Source organism: Thunnus thynnus, chromosome 9, assembly GCF_963924715.1.
Source record: "Thunnus thynnus chromosome 9, fThuThy2.1, whole genome shotgun sequence".
NCBI classification, from domain to species: Eukaryota; Metazoa; Chordata; class Actinopteri; order Scombriformes; family Scombridae; genus Thunnus; species Thunnus thynnus.
This window is the reverse complement of record NC_089525.1, coordinates 35,048,121-35,064,164: the sequence shown is the minus strand read 5'-3', so window position 1 is coordinate 35,064,164 and position 16,044 is coordinate 35,048,121. Positions and strand designations below refer to the sequence as shown.

General features: G+C 40.5%; 1 protein-coding gene across 2 annotated transcripts in view; it reads left to right on the top strand.

Moving 5' to 3' along the window:
* The first annotated feature begins 2,036 nt into the window (after window positions 1–2,036).
* Window positions 2,037–16,044, top strand: part of abca1b (ATP-binding cassette, sub-family A (ABC1), member 1B) — a 66,001-nt gene continuing 51,993 nt past the window's right edge. For both annotated transcript variants that reach the window (XM_067598279.1, XM_067598278.1), the window contains exons 1-5: window positions 2,037–2,123; window positions 5,837–5,948; window positions 7,519–7,612; window positions 12,474–12,615; window positions 13,225–13,343. In XM_067598279.1, the coding sequence (XP_067454380.1) occupies window positions 2,065–2,123; window positions 5,837–5,948; window positions 7,519–7,612; window positions 12,474–12,615; window positions 13,225–13,343 (526 nt within the window). In that variant the 5' untranslated portion in view covers window positions 2,037–2,064. The remainder of the gene's footprint in view (window positions 2,124–5,836; window positions 5,949–7,518; window positions 7,613–12,473; window positions 12,616–13,224; window positions 13,344–16,044) is intronic.

Below are 16,044 nucleotides of genomic sequence, written 5' to 3'. Positions count from 1 at the left end.
GCTGTGAGTGAACAGCAGGTGGCAGCAGACGCTCATGTTTCTGTTCCTCCAACACTTCAGTTTCACACAGTTTATATGTTCAGACACCACTGGACCTGGTTATTATATTATAAAGGTTATTATGGTTTTGAATGTACTGATTGAACTGCAGTTCTTCATATCATCAGGTTCCACTGAGTTGTGGCTTCACAGAGGAAGCTGACTGTCCAGATGCAGTGTGATTAAATGGTCCAATCATGTATAGAGGATATTCTGGAGGATCTAATAGAACTTACTGAGCGAGTGAACACAAAGTCACATAGTGGAGGAGGACAAACCATTTACCATTTATAAACTAGGCACAAATTTGAGAACAATCTAAAATTGTCAAAGCTCAGTAAATTGTATTTCTCCAGAACCAGGAGTGATGGAAATGTGTTGGCTTTTTGTCCAGAGTTTTTAGAGTTTGTTTGTTTAAGGACTCAAGAGGTTTGATGGCTGTTTCTCCAGCCTGCCCCCAACATGTGATCAATAAGACATCTGGGAAAGAATCATAGCTGCATAAATATCTTGGCTGCGTCCAAAGACAGACAGTTTCTAATATGTCTAAAATTTGCTAAGTTGTATTTTATGGTTTTAACTGTTTTTTTAACATGTTTCTTAAAGTTCAAATTTGGATCCAGTGTCACACCAAGATATTTAAAATCAGTAACTGTGTCACTTATTTCACCTTTGATGAGAATATCAGCGTTAGGAGGTTGTACCATAGTCTTAGAGAAAAACATAATAATTCAATTGTTAGCTTAGCAGCAGCTAACTCAGCTGTTTTTGCATGTGTGTACACAACAGTGTCATCTGCATACATTTGTAGTTCTGCATCATGACACTGTTGAGGGAGATCATTAATATATAGACTAAATAATAGGGGACCTAACACTGACCCTTGTGGAACACCCATTGTGCACTTCATGTTACTGGACAGTGTGTCACCAACTTTAACACATTATCTCCTGTTAGATAAATATGAAGACATCCATACCAGTGCTCTAGATGAGAAGTTAAATTTAGGGAGTTTCGATATTAAAACATCATGATTGACTGTGTCGAATGCTTTACGCAGATCTAAAAATACAGCAGCAACTACTCCTCCTTTGTCAAGTCCTGATTTAATTTGCTCTATTAAGTGCAAGGTAGCAATGATTTGCTCTAAAGCCAAATTGCAAACAATGTAGACCAAAACTGCTTGTATCAAGAAATGTTGTCAGTTGTTCAATGACAACTTTCTCAGCAACCTTTGAGAGTATTGCCAGTATACTTACTGGTCTGTAGTTACTGGTTTCAAGGTCTCCAGATTTAAAATAGGCGTGACAATGGCACATTTCCAGTTATCAGGAAAGGAGCTGTGTTTAAAAGACAAGTTAATTAAATGAGCAATAGGGGGAGTTAAAATATCTTTGTAATTAAAATATCTTTGTAATTAAAATATCTTTGTAATTAAATATCTTTGTAATTAAATATCTTTGTATATATGTATGTTTATGAATTCTCCTTCACATCTTTCTTTGACCTTGTGACGTTTTCCATCGAGGTCAAGGAAAACTGGTCAGGAAAAGATGATGGGAGGAACTTTTCACTGGCAGCCATGGAGTCCACTAACCAGTGGGTGACATCACGGTCAGCGTGTGTGATTGTTACCTTTACTGTGAAACTTTAGACAGGAAGTAGCGTGTGTGGTTGTTACCTTTACTGTGAAACTTTAGACAGGAAGTAGCGTGTGTGATTGTTACCTTTACTGTGAAACTTCAGACAGGAAGTAGCGTGTGTGATTGTTACCCATTGACTCCGGTGTGTTATTTGTTTTCATAGGATGGCGAAGTCATGACCCGCCCTCCTCTGCCTCTGATTGGCTAGTACTCGTTACCTTCGTTAGTTGGGTTCGGGCATGAGGAGTGTGATTGGTTGAGGTGAGGGTAAAAATCAGAGCCAATCAGAGGCGGAGTAGGGCGGCTCATGACTTCGCCATCCTAGGAAAAAAAAACCGACTCCGGTGTGTTTTTGTCTCGCGGCTGCAGATCAGAGCTGCAGATGCTGAGAGACAGCGGAGGAGGAGAGAAGCCCACCGACACACCGACACACCGACACCGGTACGTAACCTCATCTGCTCTGTTTATAACCTGTTTATAACGTGTTTATAACGTGTTTCAGTTGTTTAACGTGTATTTTTACTTCATTCAGTAACTTTTAACCTGTTAGGTATTCTCTGTGTCTCGCGGTGTTTCGGATGTGACTGGGTTTAAAGTCAGTTCCAGTAAAACCAGCAGCGGTAAAAGTGGAGTTAAAACTCGCCCAGTTTCCAGTAAAGTTTCTATTCAACGCTTCTTTTCTTCTTCTGTGTCGTAAATCTCTCAAACAAAAACTAAAGTTTCCTTAAAAACTCACAGAAACAGAAAGAAGAAGAAGAAAAAGCTCCAAAACTCGGTGAAAGTTAAAAGATTCTTTAATGAAGCAAAAAGACATGAAGCTGTTTACTGTGCTCAGCTACATGTGATTAACATGTTATAATAAAGTAACATGTTATAATATAGTAACATGTTATAATAAAGTAACATGTTATAATGCACTAACATGTTATAATATAGTAACATGTTATAATATAGTAACATGTTATAATAAATTAACATGTTATAATAAAGTAACATGTTATAATGCACTAACATGTTATAATATAGTAACATGTTATAATAAAGTAACATGTTATAATGCACTAACATGTTATAATATAGTAACATGTTATAATAAAGTAACATGTTATAATGCACTAACATGTTATAATAAAGTGACATGTTATAATAAATTAACATGTTATAATAAAGTAACATGTTATAATGCACTAACATGTTATAATATAGTAACATGTTATAATATAGTAACATGTTATAATAAAGTAACATGTTATAATATAGTAACATGTTATAATAAAGTAACATGTTATAATACAGTAACATGTTATAATATAGTAACATGTTATAATATAGTAACATGTTATAATAAAGTAACATGTTATAATAAAGTAACATGTTATAATATAGTAACATGTTATATATAGTAACATGTTATATATAGTAACATGTTATAATAAAGTAACATGTTATAATATAGTAACATGTTATAATAAAGTAACATGTTAGAATATAGTAACATGTTATAATGCACTAACATGTTATAATATAGTAACATGTTATATATAGTAACATGTTATAATATAGTAACATGTTATATATAGTAACATGTTATAATATAGTAACATGTTATATATAGTAACATGTTATAATATAGTAACATGTTATAATATAGTAACATGTTATAACGCAGTTCGTGTTTCTGCTGCTGCAGCAGCTCAATGTTCAGTTTAAACTGAGTCTCATTAAATCTGATTAAATCTGATTAAAGACACATTTATTATTTGACACATTTCCAGATTGTTTAGAGATATTTTCTGTCTCCAACTTCCAGTAAGATGTTTTTGTTTGTATGAAGTTGTGAACATGAATCAGCCTTTAAGTGTGACAGTAGAATATAAAGTGCTGTTTATTGTGTTTATTGTTTATTGTGTTTATTGTTTATTGTGTGTATTGTGTTTATTGTTTATTGTGTTTATTGTGTTTATTGTGTTTATTGTGCTGGAGGCTGCAGGTCGGATTCAGTCTGGATTATTACAGGAAGTTTAATGTTTCAGTGTAAAGTGAAGGAAGCGTCGACAGACTCACATGTTTATCAGCGCTGATGTAAAGCAGCTCAGCGTGTTGAAGTGTTTTAGGCTCAAACTAAACATTATTTTCATTATTGATTAATCACTTCATGTGTAAAACTGTTAGAATATCTGCTGCTGACGTCTTCTGCACACGTCTGCTTTAGTTTAGTGTCAAACAAATCAATTCAGTAGAGCTGCGACTAAACATTGTTCATTATTGATTCATATGTCCAGTATTTTACACATTCATTGATTAGTTATTTGGTCCATAAAATGTCAGGAAATGTTGAAAAATGGTGATCAATGTTTCCTAAAGACGACGTCATCAAACGTCTTGTTTGATCTTCAGTTTACTGTCACATTTAACGAGCTGCAACCAGAGAATGGATCACTTAAAAAATGACTCACAACAATCAATCAGTTATCAAATAGTTGATGATTCATTTAATATTTGGCAACTAATTGATTAATGGACTAATGGCTGATCAGATTCTATTAATACTTTCTGATTGATTGTCTGTTGATTGATTTATTGATTAATCATTGCAGCTCTGTAGATTATTATTGATGTGCTTCACTGATCAGCTGATTGATCCTCAGCCTCTGATCAAAGATTCACAGCTGATCTCATCTTCATCATCATCATCATCGTCTGTGTGTGTGTGTGTGTGTGTTACTGTTAGTGTGTGTGTGTGTGTGTGTGTGTGTGCGTGTGTGTGTGTGTGTGTGTGTGTGTGTGTGTTACTGTTAGTGTGTGTGTGCGTGTGTGTGTGTGTGTGTTACTGTTAGTGTGTGTGTGCGTGTGTGTGTGTGTGTGTTACTGTTAGTGTGTGTGTGTGTGTGTGTGTGTGTGTGTGTGTTACTGTTAGTGTGTGTGTGTGTGTGTGTGTTACTGTAAGTGTGTGTGTGTGTGTGTGTGTTACTGTTAGTGTGTGTGTGTGTGTGTGTGCGTGTGTGTGTGTGTGTGTGTGTGTGTGTGTTACTGTTAGTGTGTGTGTGTGTGTGTGTGTGTGTGTGTGTGTGTTACTGTTAGTGTGTGTGTGTGTGTGTGTGTGTGTGTGTGTGTGTGTTAATGTCCCTCCTGCATTATTCAGTGTTTCCTGTATTGTGAGTGAAGCTGCAGCTCTGTGATCAAAGTCAGTGTGAATGTGTGTGTGTGTGTGTGTGGGGGGGGGGGGGGGGGGGGGGGGGGTTTGAGTGCATTAGCAAGTGTGCATGAACCCCCCATCACACTGATCAATCACACTGATCAATCACACTGATCAATCAGGCAGACAGTAGTTCAGAAACTGGACTTTTGAGGATTTTGTAAGAATCTGGAAACAAGATTTTCTTCTGCAGTTCGTTATTATTGTTGTTGTTGTTGTTGTTATTATTGTTGTTGTTGTTGTTGTTGTTGTTGTTGTTGTTGTTGTTGTTGTTGTTGTTGTTGTTGTTATGAACCCTCTCAGTCTCAGAGTTCAGTGTAACATCAAACATGTTTCGGTCTCAGCTGATGAAGCTGTTCGATCAGATCAATATGTGATGTCATTACAGAGTCTGAGCTGGTCAATAATGATGGAAAGTTACCAGATAATAATCAATATTATATAATAATCAATATTATATATACATTATATACGCTGAGCGATCAGTTTATCAGGAACCTGTAGAGTCCAACACAGCAGCTCTGATCTTTATATTGACGACTGTTCCTGATATTTTGTCCATGTGTGTTAACATGAGGGTGGACAAAATATCAGGAACAGTCCAGTACAGCCACAGTAATCAATATAAAGAAGAAGAGTCACTGAAGGAACCAGAACATCTTCACTAACAAGCTGGACTCAGAGATTCATTGATCATCAGACTGGTTGGTGATTAATTGAACAGTTAATTGTTGGATTAATGGCTGCAGCTGTAATTAGTTTGATTATCTTTCTGTTCCTAATAAACTGAGCGTCACGTGTTGTTGGCGTGTTGTTGGCGTGTTTGATCACACTGATGTCTGAAGGCTTCATGTGTGATCAGCAGCTTCAGCATCAGTGTGTGTGACCCTGTGTGAGCTGACCTTTGACCTTTTAGTCGTGTCGGCTGAACCTCGTCTCCTCTCGGTGTTTAACGCAGAGCGAGCGGCGCCGACACTCAGAGCGGCGGCGTGACGGCGGCAGACATGTCCGTCTCTACACAGCTGGGACTGCTGCTGTGGAAGAACTACACCTACAGACGACGACAGACGGTCAGTAACACACACACACACACACACACACACACACACACACACACACACCTACAGACGACGACAGACGGTCAGTAACACACACACACACACACACAAACACACACACACACGCACACAAACACACACACACACACACCTACAGACGACGACAGACATTTTAGGAGCTCAGCAGCGATTCAGGAAACATGACCTTTGACCTCAGTGAGGAGGCGGGGCCGACCCCGCTGACGGGTGTCAATCATTCTCTGAAAAGGTCTGATTGGTCGATGAAAAGAGAAACAAGCGGAGAATAAAATGTGATTGATCAATGAGACAGAATCAGAGAGTTAAGTCTTATTCAGACTTGCTGTAATTATAAATAGTATTTTATATAACGAACATCTGGAGAATAAATTGATTAATATTTTAAATGATTGTGCAGCAGCTGATTCACATGCTGATAGTTGTTCTATTTATTTGCTTTCTGTTCATTTGGTTCTTAATCTGTTTGATATTAACGAGGGAAACACACACATGCACGCACGCACGCACACACACACACACACATACACACACACACACACACGCACACACACACATACACACACACACACACACACACACACACACACATACACACACACACACACACGCACACACACACATACACACACACATACACACACACACACACACACACACACACACACACATACACACACACACACACACACACACGCAGCAGCTTCAGTGCTGCATCTTCCAGATCATCTCAGTGTCGTCATCACTTCACAGTCTGTAACGTTTCATTAACGCTCATCCTCATTGAGATTATTGATGAGTTAAAGTAAACATGATCAGCTGATCATTAGAGTGATTGATGAAGCAGAAAATCCTTCATCCTGTTTTCATCATGAACTGATGATTGTTGAGTTTCAGACTCTTGCTGATTTCTGACATTTTACAGACGAATCAATGAACTAATCAATAAAAACTCTTTATGTCACAGCTTCTTCCTGGAGATGTTCTGTGTAGTTTAACATGAAACACACACATGAAACTTTTCACTGTTTAGTTTGTGTATCAATCAATAAATCAGCATCATGTTAATATTATCGTATTTATCATTAATGTTATTTATTGTTAATAACAGATTTATTACTAAAAAACAGATTCATCACTGAAATCATGTTATTAAACCTTCTGACTGACCTGAAGGGTTTTAGTCAAATTCACAGCTACACACTGTGTGTTACTGTACACGTTCTTCTATCCTTACTGGGACCAGTACTCCTTGTTGGGACCAGTACTCCTTGTTGGGACCAGTAGTGAGGTTCTGTTTAGGTTAAACTGGACAAGATGAATACAACGTCCTCACAAGGATCACTGCGCAAACTTGTGTGTATTACTGTGTGTGTGTGTGTGTGTATTACTGTGTGTGTGTGTGTGTGTGTGTGTGTATTACTGTGTGTGTGTGTGTGTGTGTATTACTGTGTGTGTGTGTGTGTGTGTGTGTGTATTACTGTGTGTGTGTGTGTGTGTGTGTTAACGACTTCCTGTCTCTGATTGGCTTCTTTCTGTCTCTCAGCTTCAGCTCCTGGTGGAGATCGTCTGGCCGCTCTTCATCTTCTTCATCCTCATCGCTGTGCGGCTCAACTACCCTCCGTACGAGCAGCATGAGTGTGAGTTTACACGACTTTATTCAAACCGTGTGTGTGAGTTCAGGTCAGAATAGATTCAAATAGAAACAACTTTATTGTTCAGCAGAGTAGAAAACAGCTGTAGAACAAAATCCTAAAGAGACCAGAACACATGTTTACTGATGAAGCCTCCTCCTCTTCCTCCTCCTCTTCCTCCTCCTCATCCTCATCCTCCTCTTCCTCCTAATCCTCCTCCTCCTCATCCTCGTCCTCTTCATCCTCCTCCTCCTCATCCTCATCCTCCTCCTCCTCTTCCTCCTCATCCTCCTCCTCCTCATCCTCGTCCTCTTCATCCTCCTCCTCCTCATCCTCATCCTCCTCCTCCTCCTCATCCTCATCCTCATCCTCCTCTTCCTCCTCATCCTCCTCCTCCTCATCCTCGTCCTCTTCATCCTCCTCCTCCTCATCCTCATCCTCCTCCTCATCTTCCCCCTCCTCATCCTCGTCCTCTTCATCCTCCTCCTCCTCCTCCTCATCCTCCTCCTCATCCTCCTCCTCATCCTCATCCTCCTCCTCATCCTCTTCCTCCTCATCCTCCTCCTCATCCTCCTCCTCCTCTTCATCCTCCTCCTCCTCCTCCTCCTCCTCCTCCTCATCCTCCTCCTCCTCTTCCTCTGTTGATCACGCTCAGAATTAAAGAGTCTTGTGTTCATTTCACCAAGCCACGCCCACTTCTGAACCGTCCAATCACAGCGGTGGGATTAGTAAAGACTCTACTGTCAGCAGCAACTGTGAATATTTTCTGGTTTCTTTTGTCTCTGTGACACTAAACTGAAGATCTTTGGACTTTGGGAAACACTGAACCACGTTTTCACCATTTTCAGACATTTTATGGATCACAGATTGATCAGTAATGAGAGCGATCAATAGTTGCAGCTCTACCTGGAGTCACAGACACAATGTGAGAAGTGTTGTGAAGCTTCTTTAGTGGATAAAAAGCTTAAAACCACTTCACTAAATAATCAATGACCTGATTGTCCATGCAGTGATCTATTGATGTGATCAGACAGACAGACAGCGGGGAGTCACGGCTTCCTGTGAAGGCTGAACGAGTCTTCTTCATGTAAATCAGCTGTTTACATTTCAATAGACTGAAATCCTGTCGTCACTTCAGCCTGACTGTTTACCTGCTGATCAGCTGATGTGTGTGAATATTCAAACAGCATGTAAACAAACCTGCAACAATCACAGGAGCTCAGAGTGTTAAGAAGGTAGTTTCAGGTGTGAACGGCCAGGTGCATGCTGGGAGCTGATTATCAGAGTTTAGACTCTGGCACCTTAAAGGACGTCTGATATCAGGAGGTTATTGATTGATGATAATGTTTACTATGCAGACATGCTGCTTTAAACTCCTCATGCTGATCTATCAGAGAATTTATGACTTTATTACATCTGCTGAAGGTCAGAGCGCTCCGACCTGATAGTTATATAACACATGAAGGACAGGTGTGTTAAACCAGCAGTCAGGTGTCTGTAATCATTCCTCCTGTTCATACTGGATATTAAAAGATCCTTCAAATGTGCTTTCAATGGAAGTGATGGAGGATAAAATCCACAGTATGTCCACACAGTCATTTAAAAGTCTGTGTGAAGCTTCTATTCAGCTTCATCAGTCTGAGTTAGTCATATCAAGTGGATATCTGACACATTTACAGTCTTTTTAGCATCAAATTCCCTCTTTGTGTTTCCTCGGACAGTGTTTCCCTGTTGAGCTGCAGGTGGAAGTATAGTAACAAAAAGAGGAACTTTGGCACTAAAAAGACTGTAACGTTGAAAGATATCTATCAGCATCTATATCTATCCATCAGCATGAAGCAGGAGATCAATCACTCACATGATTAGCAGAGATCAATACTTTGATCTGATTGAGTCAGGAAATTGAAAGGGTTAAAGTCAGTAGTGTAAACCTGCAGTATAAAGTGTGAGCTGCTGTCCTTCATCAGCCTCGTCATCACATAAACACTTTTAATTAGATGAACCTGAAAGAAAAGTAAGGAGGAGGAAGACTGAAGCTAACTGTGCTAACTGTTAGCAAACTGTGACTAAACACTTATTAACTTATTACATACAACATAAAGATAACTGCAGTGTGAAGCTCACCGCTGCAACTAACCGTTATTTTCATTATCAGTTCATCTCCATTAATTGATTAGTTGTTTGGTCCATAAAATGTCAGAAAAAGGTGAAAAATGATAAGACGACGTCATCAAATGTCTTGTTTTGTCCACAACAAAGATCTTCAGTTTACTGTCATAGAGACGAAAGAAACCAGAAAATATTCACATTAAGAAGCTGCAATCAGAGAGTTTAGACTTTATGACTTAAAAAATTACTCAAAATGATTAATCGATTATCAAAATACATGATATGATTTCTTTATGGATTACAGACACAAAACAAAACTCAAATTGATAAAATGTTAAAGTGAAAACAATTATTTCCATCTTGGTTTCATGTTAGAAATAAGAATACAGAATAGTTGGTGATTAATTGATTAATTGATGCAGCTTTGATGTTATAAAAAAAAATAAATATTTGGCTTTTGTAACTGATGCAGATCATAAAAGATAAAGATGAAGATGTTAAAGCTGCTGTCTGGTTCTGAACGTTGGACTGAGCTAGGCTAGCAGTTTCCTCCTGCTCCCAGTCTTTATGCTAAGCTAGGCTAGCAGTTTCCCCCTGCTCCCAGTCTTTATGCTAAGCTAGGCTAGCAGTTTCCCCTCGCTCCCAGTCTTTATGCTAAGCTAGGCTAGCAGTTTCCCCTCGCTCCCAGTCTTTATGCTAAGCTAGGCTAGCAGTTTCCCCCAGCTCCCAGTCTTTATGCTAAGCTAGGCTAACCGTGACAGATCAGCTGCTGTAGAGTAAGAGGATTCCTCAAGATGTTGAACTGTTCCTTTAAAGTGAGCACAGATCGAGTTCTTTATTAATCGTGTTAATAATCAGTGTTACAGCAGCATCTGCTTATAAATCACAACATACTAAAACAAGTCTATATAACTCACATCTAACAATAAACAGAATATATAACCATACATCCATGAGTAGAACATATGATGTTAATATATTATAACAGTCTTACATTAGTGAGTCAGGAAGACGCCGAACACTTATTTTAAAATCAAGACAGAAACAGGAAACATGAAATAAAAGAATAAACTTCAAACGTCATCGTATAAAAACCCATCAAACTGCTGAGAGACAAGCTGAAAGACATCCTGCGGTTTGATATTTAAGCTGAACATTAGAAAGAGCTTCAGGCGATGTTATTTACTGCAGGAACAAAAGCTGCTGACTGGAAACATCCACATTCCTGCCTGCTCTTTGTTCCCAGTGTGAGGAAACATCCTGCAGGTCTCCGCAGCCGACTGCAGGAACACTTCACTGAAACTGAGAGCTTTTATTAAAACGCTGTCTCCGGGTCTGAAAGCAGAAGCTTCAGGACGGGAAACACTTTCAGTTCTGCTGCAGAATATTTGTGTTGTGATTCACGCAGCATGTGAGCTCAGACGTGTTGAAACTCGTCTGCAGAGAGAAGATTTACTCTGATCCTCCTCAAGTTCTGCTTTTATGAAGCGTCATCGTTTCCTGACGAGAGGAGCAGAGTTTACTGTTTAATCTGAGCTCTTTATCACTTTACCCGCTCACAATAATCCAGATTATTCAGCTTTTATTCTTCTCTGAAATGTGGGAGATATATATATATATATATATGTGTGTGTGTGTGTGTGTGTGTATATATATATATAGATATTATTGATTAGTTGGACTTCACATCTCAGTTTGATGGAAACATAAATTCAAACTTTGATAAATACATTGAATATCTGACCTCAGTCATATTTCATTATTTCAGCAGCTTGTTATTAAATCGTTTAAAAGGAACTAAAACACTCTCATTATTGATTAATCTGCTGATTTATTTCCCATCAATTCATCTTTAAGAAAACATTTTAAAAAGTGTGAAAGTCTTCAGATGTCAGTTATCGTGATGTAGTTCTGCTCCATAAAAGACCTGAGTGATGAACTGATGACTGGAATAATTGCGGTTTGATTTAAGGTTGATTGATTGATTGATTGATTGATTGATTAATTGGTTGGTTGTTGTACGGACTGTGTGGACATTCCGCTGACTGTCAGAGGGTGAATGTTTTATCTTATCAGTTGTGATTAGAAAGAAGCCAGTTGGCAGTCTTAAGGTTCTCTGATAGCAGCTCTGCTCCGCATACAGCTGACGGAGGGGTTAAAGGTCGCGCTGCCTCCGCCCTCGCTGAGCTCACTGCTGCAGCAGCTGATAAACCAATCACAGGTTATCTACCTGCGGCGTGTCCAGGTGAACGTTTGTTCCAACGCAGCAGCAGATAAAGACGGGACGTCTTCAGATTAAATCTGACTGCGGGCGAACACGATGACATCACACGTGTCGCTCACGTGTCGCGTGTCCTGAATCAAACAGGACAAACAAACTATCAATACTGATAATAATCAATCAACTTAAAGCTGCAGCGTGAAAGATTTAGAGTTTCCTGTTGCAGCTTCTCAGATGTGATGATTTACTTTTCTTATAAGACAGTAAATGAAACAGAGTTTGTGTTTATGTGGCGCTGAAACAATCTATTAATAAAGAAACATATTGGAAATAATGATGAGATGGATCAATAATGATAAATAATGATGAGCTGCAGCCTGATGTTCAGTAAATATGAAGTGTGATAAACCACATGAACGACTACATCTCCCATGAGGCTTCGCTGCAGAGGTGGCTGCTGGGAACTGTGGTGCGTCCTGTATGTTGTTGAAGTGGAGCGGTGTGTTACACGTCACGCTGAGTCTTTTCTGTCCGCAGGTCACTTCCCCAACAAGGCGATGCCGTCGGCCGGCACGTTGCCATGGCTACAGGGAATCCTCTGCAACGCCAACAACCCGTGCTTCCGCAGCCCCACGCCGGGCGAGTCTCCGGGCGTCGTCGGGAACTTCAACGACTCCATGTGAGTCCAGATGTGACCTCCCTGATCAATGACTGATAATCAATCATCTCAGTTCCACCAGAACTGACTTAGAAATATATATTATATTATTTTATTACATCATCAAAACATCATCAAACTTCTACACAAGAAAAAGAACATGTTTATATATTATATTTATATTAATGTATATATATAATAAATATATATGTTTATATTATTATACATGAAACAAAGTGACGCTTCAACTACCCACAGTGTCAGCTGGAACGTCTCTCTAAACGGAAACACTTCAGCTTCCTGCAGGGATCAAACAGCTTGTTTTAATGTTTACGTTTCAGACTCTTCAGCTGCTTTCAGTAACTGACGGTTCGTCCGACAGCAACTCTTTATAAATCTTTAAATTCATCTCACATATAAAAACGACCTTTTTAAAACGTGATTTTATCAGAAACGTTGAACGTTTGATGTTTGATGATGTTTTTGTTCTTTCTTCTTCTCTGTGAAATGAAGTTTAATATTATTATATATTAGATCTAAACTCAGCGTTTCCTTCAGGACATGAAAACTCTTTATTCGCTGTGACGGTTCGTCTCATTTCTGACATCAACTCTTTCTGTGTTTCTGCAGAATTTCTCGTCTGTTTTCGGACGCGAAGAAGATTCTTCTGTACAGTCAGAACGACAAGAACCTGGATGGATTTAAGGAGCTGGCTCAGGCCCTGCAGCAGCTGCAGAGCAGCAGATCAGGTAGGAAGTTTAGTTTTAGTTCACTTCATATTCAGACCTGACCTGAAACTTGTTTTTTAACAAACAAACAAAGTTGTTTAAAAGTTATTTTAAGCATCAGTTTCTGCCTGAAGATGAAGAGTTAAATGTAGAAACTGTGTTTTCGCTGTGAGTCGGTCAGTTTGTGGTTAAACTGAGCGACGTCTCTGCTCCCGTCGTCCCTCTGTGGGTTTTTCAAGCTCATTGAACAAAAAGAATTTGGTTCTTTGTGTGTTAATTATGAGTTTGTGTTTTGTGCTTCGCTACCTGCTCCGACCTGCCGGCTGTCCTCCTCCTCCCTCTGATGGAGCTGCGGCACATTTCTGCCTTTTATTCGCTCTAATCGCGTCTGATGGGACAAACGGAGGCGTGTTGTTCCATGAGAACGAGCCGCTGCGGTGAGAGCGGGGGCGGGGAGGCGAGCCGCGGCAGGTTTACCTGCTCAGAGCTTCTCAGGTGATGTTCACCTGATCGCAGTGAGAGAGGAGGTTCGGGGGTTTCACACGGTCCGAGAGCTTCGGGGTCGGCGGGTGATGTCGGCGGGTCGGCTCGGCTCGGCGGCGCCACGCTGAGCGTCACTGAGTTCAGGACGGACGTGTCGCTCTGCAGCTGAACAAACAGGCCGGAGTCTGAGGATCAGTTCGCTCTGAACGTCCCGCAGCTTCACACATGACCGCCTGACCTTTGACCTCACAGCAGAACCCGCCGCTCGCTGCTCAGCTCTCCTCCGACTGAGTCGCCACATGTCTGATGTTGTTATTTCACAATGAGGAGCGACATCAGTCTGCAGTAGAGCTGCGATCAATCACTCATAACATTATCAATCAAATGTTTTAGTAAGTTAGCAAGAATGACTCAAATTCTGATAGATGATTGATAGATGATTGATTGATGATTGATAGATGATTGATAGATGATTGATAGATGATTGATGATAGAAATGAAAATGTTACATAAATGGAAAAAGAATCAACTAACTGAAATATAACAACAAATAGAAGATGAATAGAATAAATAAATAAATAAATAAATAGAGAATAAACATAATTAACGTGTAAAGTTTCAGCTTCTTGTGAATCTTCGGAGGGTTTTGGACGTTTGACGTCTGCAGACATCTATTGATCGTTGATAGACTGAAGGGTGATTGATTAGTTGCAGCTGCAGCAGTCAGTCTGTTGTTCTTTATGTTGTTTGGGGGATGATCTGCTTCTTAGTTATACTACAGTTCCCATAATTCTTTGGGGGGATAAGAGAGTTTATTTGTTTTCATTCATGACTGAACTTCCTGTTTGCAGTGAGCGTGTCCGTCACCGCGGGAAACGTGCAGTTAGAACAGCTGTTACATTTATATTCACCATTTAAAGTGTTCTGTGTTATTTATCGTTAAAGTCCTCGTTAGTTCAGAGCTCGTTAGTTCAGAGCTCGTTAGTTCAGAGCTCGTTAGTGTGACCCGCTGGGTGAGTTAACGAGTCTGTTGGACGATGTTAATGAAAGCTGTGAAACGTTGATGAAACGTTGCAGGTGTGTTTCAGAAGGTTTGAAGATCAACAGCAGCTCAAATATAACAGGCTGAATAAACGATGACGTCATGAGTCATGTGACTGAAACGCCTTCATCAGACCTGTGTGGAGCGATGAAGAGGAGGCTGTAACCTCCATCACGCCTCCTCTTCATCACGCCTCCTCTTCATCACACCTGCTCTTTATTACACCTCCTCTTCATCACACCTCTTCTTCATCACACCTGCTCTTCATCACGCCTCTTCTTCATCACACCACCTCTTCATCACACCTCCTCTTCATCACGCCTCTTCTTCATCACACCTCTTCTTCATCACGCCTCTTCTTCATCACGTCTCCTCTTCATCACACCTCCTCTTCATCTAAACGTAATACAGACATGAATAAACAGACTATGAAGATGAACATCATCTTCAGCTGCTGAGTGTAAATCACATCATAAGACGGATGAACAGCGTCACTGACAACAGTACGTCCACATCATCGAACTGGTGTCCTCTCAGCCTCGCTGGTCCCACTGGTCCCACTGGTCCCACTGGCCCCACTGGTCCCACTGGTCACACTGGTCACACTGGTCCCACTGACTGTACAGAGATAGAACCTGCAGCTCTGATGGGTCTGAGATGAACCACTTTATTACTGATAGTTTATTACCATCAGTATTATAACAGCAGCTGACACAGATCTACCTCTGGACACCTGCAGGATGAAGGCAGCAGGTCCAGTTAAGGGTCCAGGATGTGGATCCAGGATGTGGATCCAGACTGATATAGACTGATACAGACTGGCGCAGACTGGTGCAGACTGGTGCAGTCTGATGCAGACTGGTGCAGTCTGATGCAGACTGGTGCAGACTGGTGCAGTCTGATGCAGACTGGTGCAGACTGGTGCAGTCTGATGCAGACTGATGCAGACTGACGCAGACTGGTGCAGACTGGTGCAGACTGGTGCAGTCTGATGCAGACTGGTGCAGACTGATGCAGACTGATACAGACTGATGCAGACTGGTGCAGACTGGTGCAGACTGGTGCAGACTGGTGCAGTCTGATGCAGACTGGTGCAGACTGATGCAGACTGATACAGACTGATGCAGACTGGTGCAGTCTGATGCAGACTGGTGCAGACTGGTGCAGACTGGTGCAGTCTGATGCAGACTGGTGCAG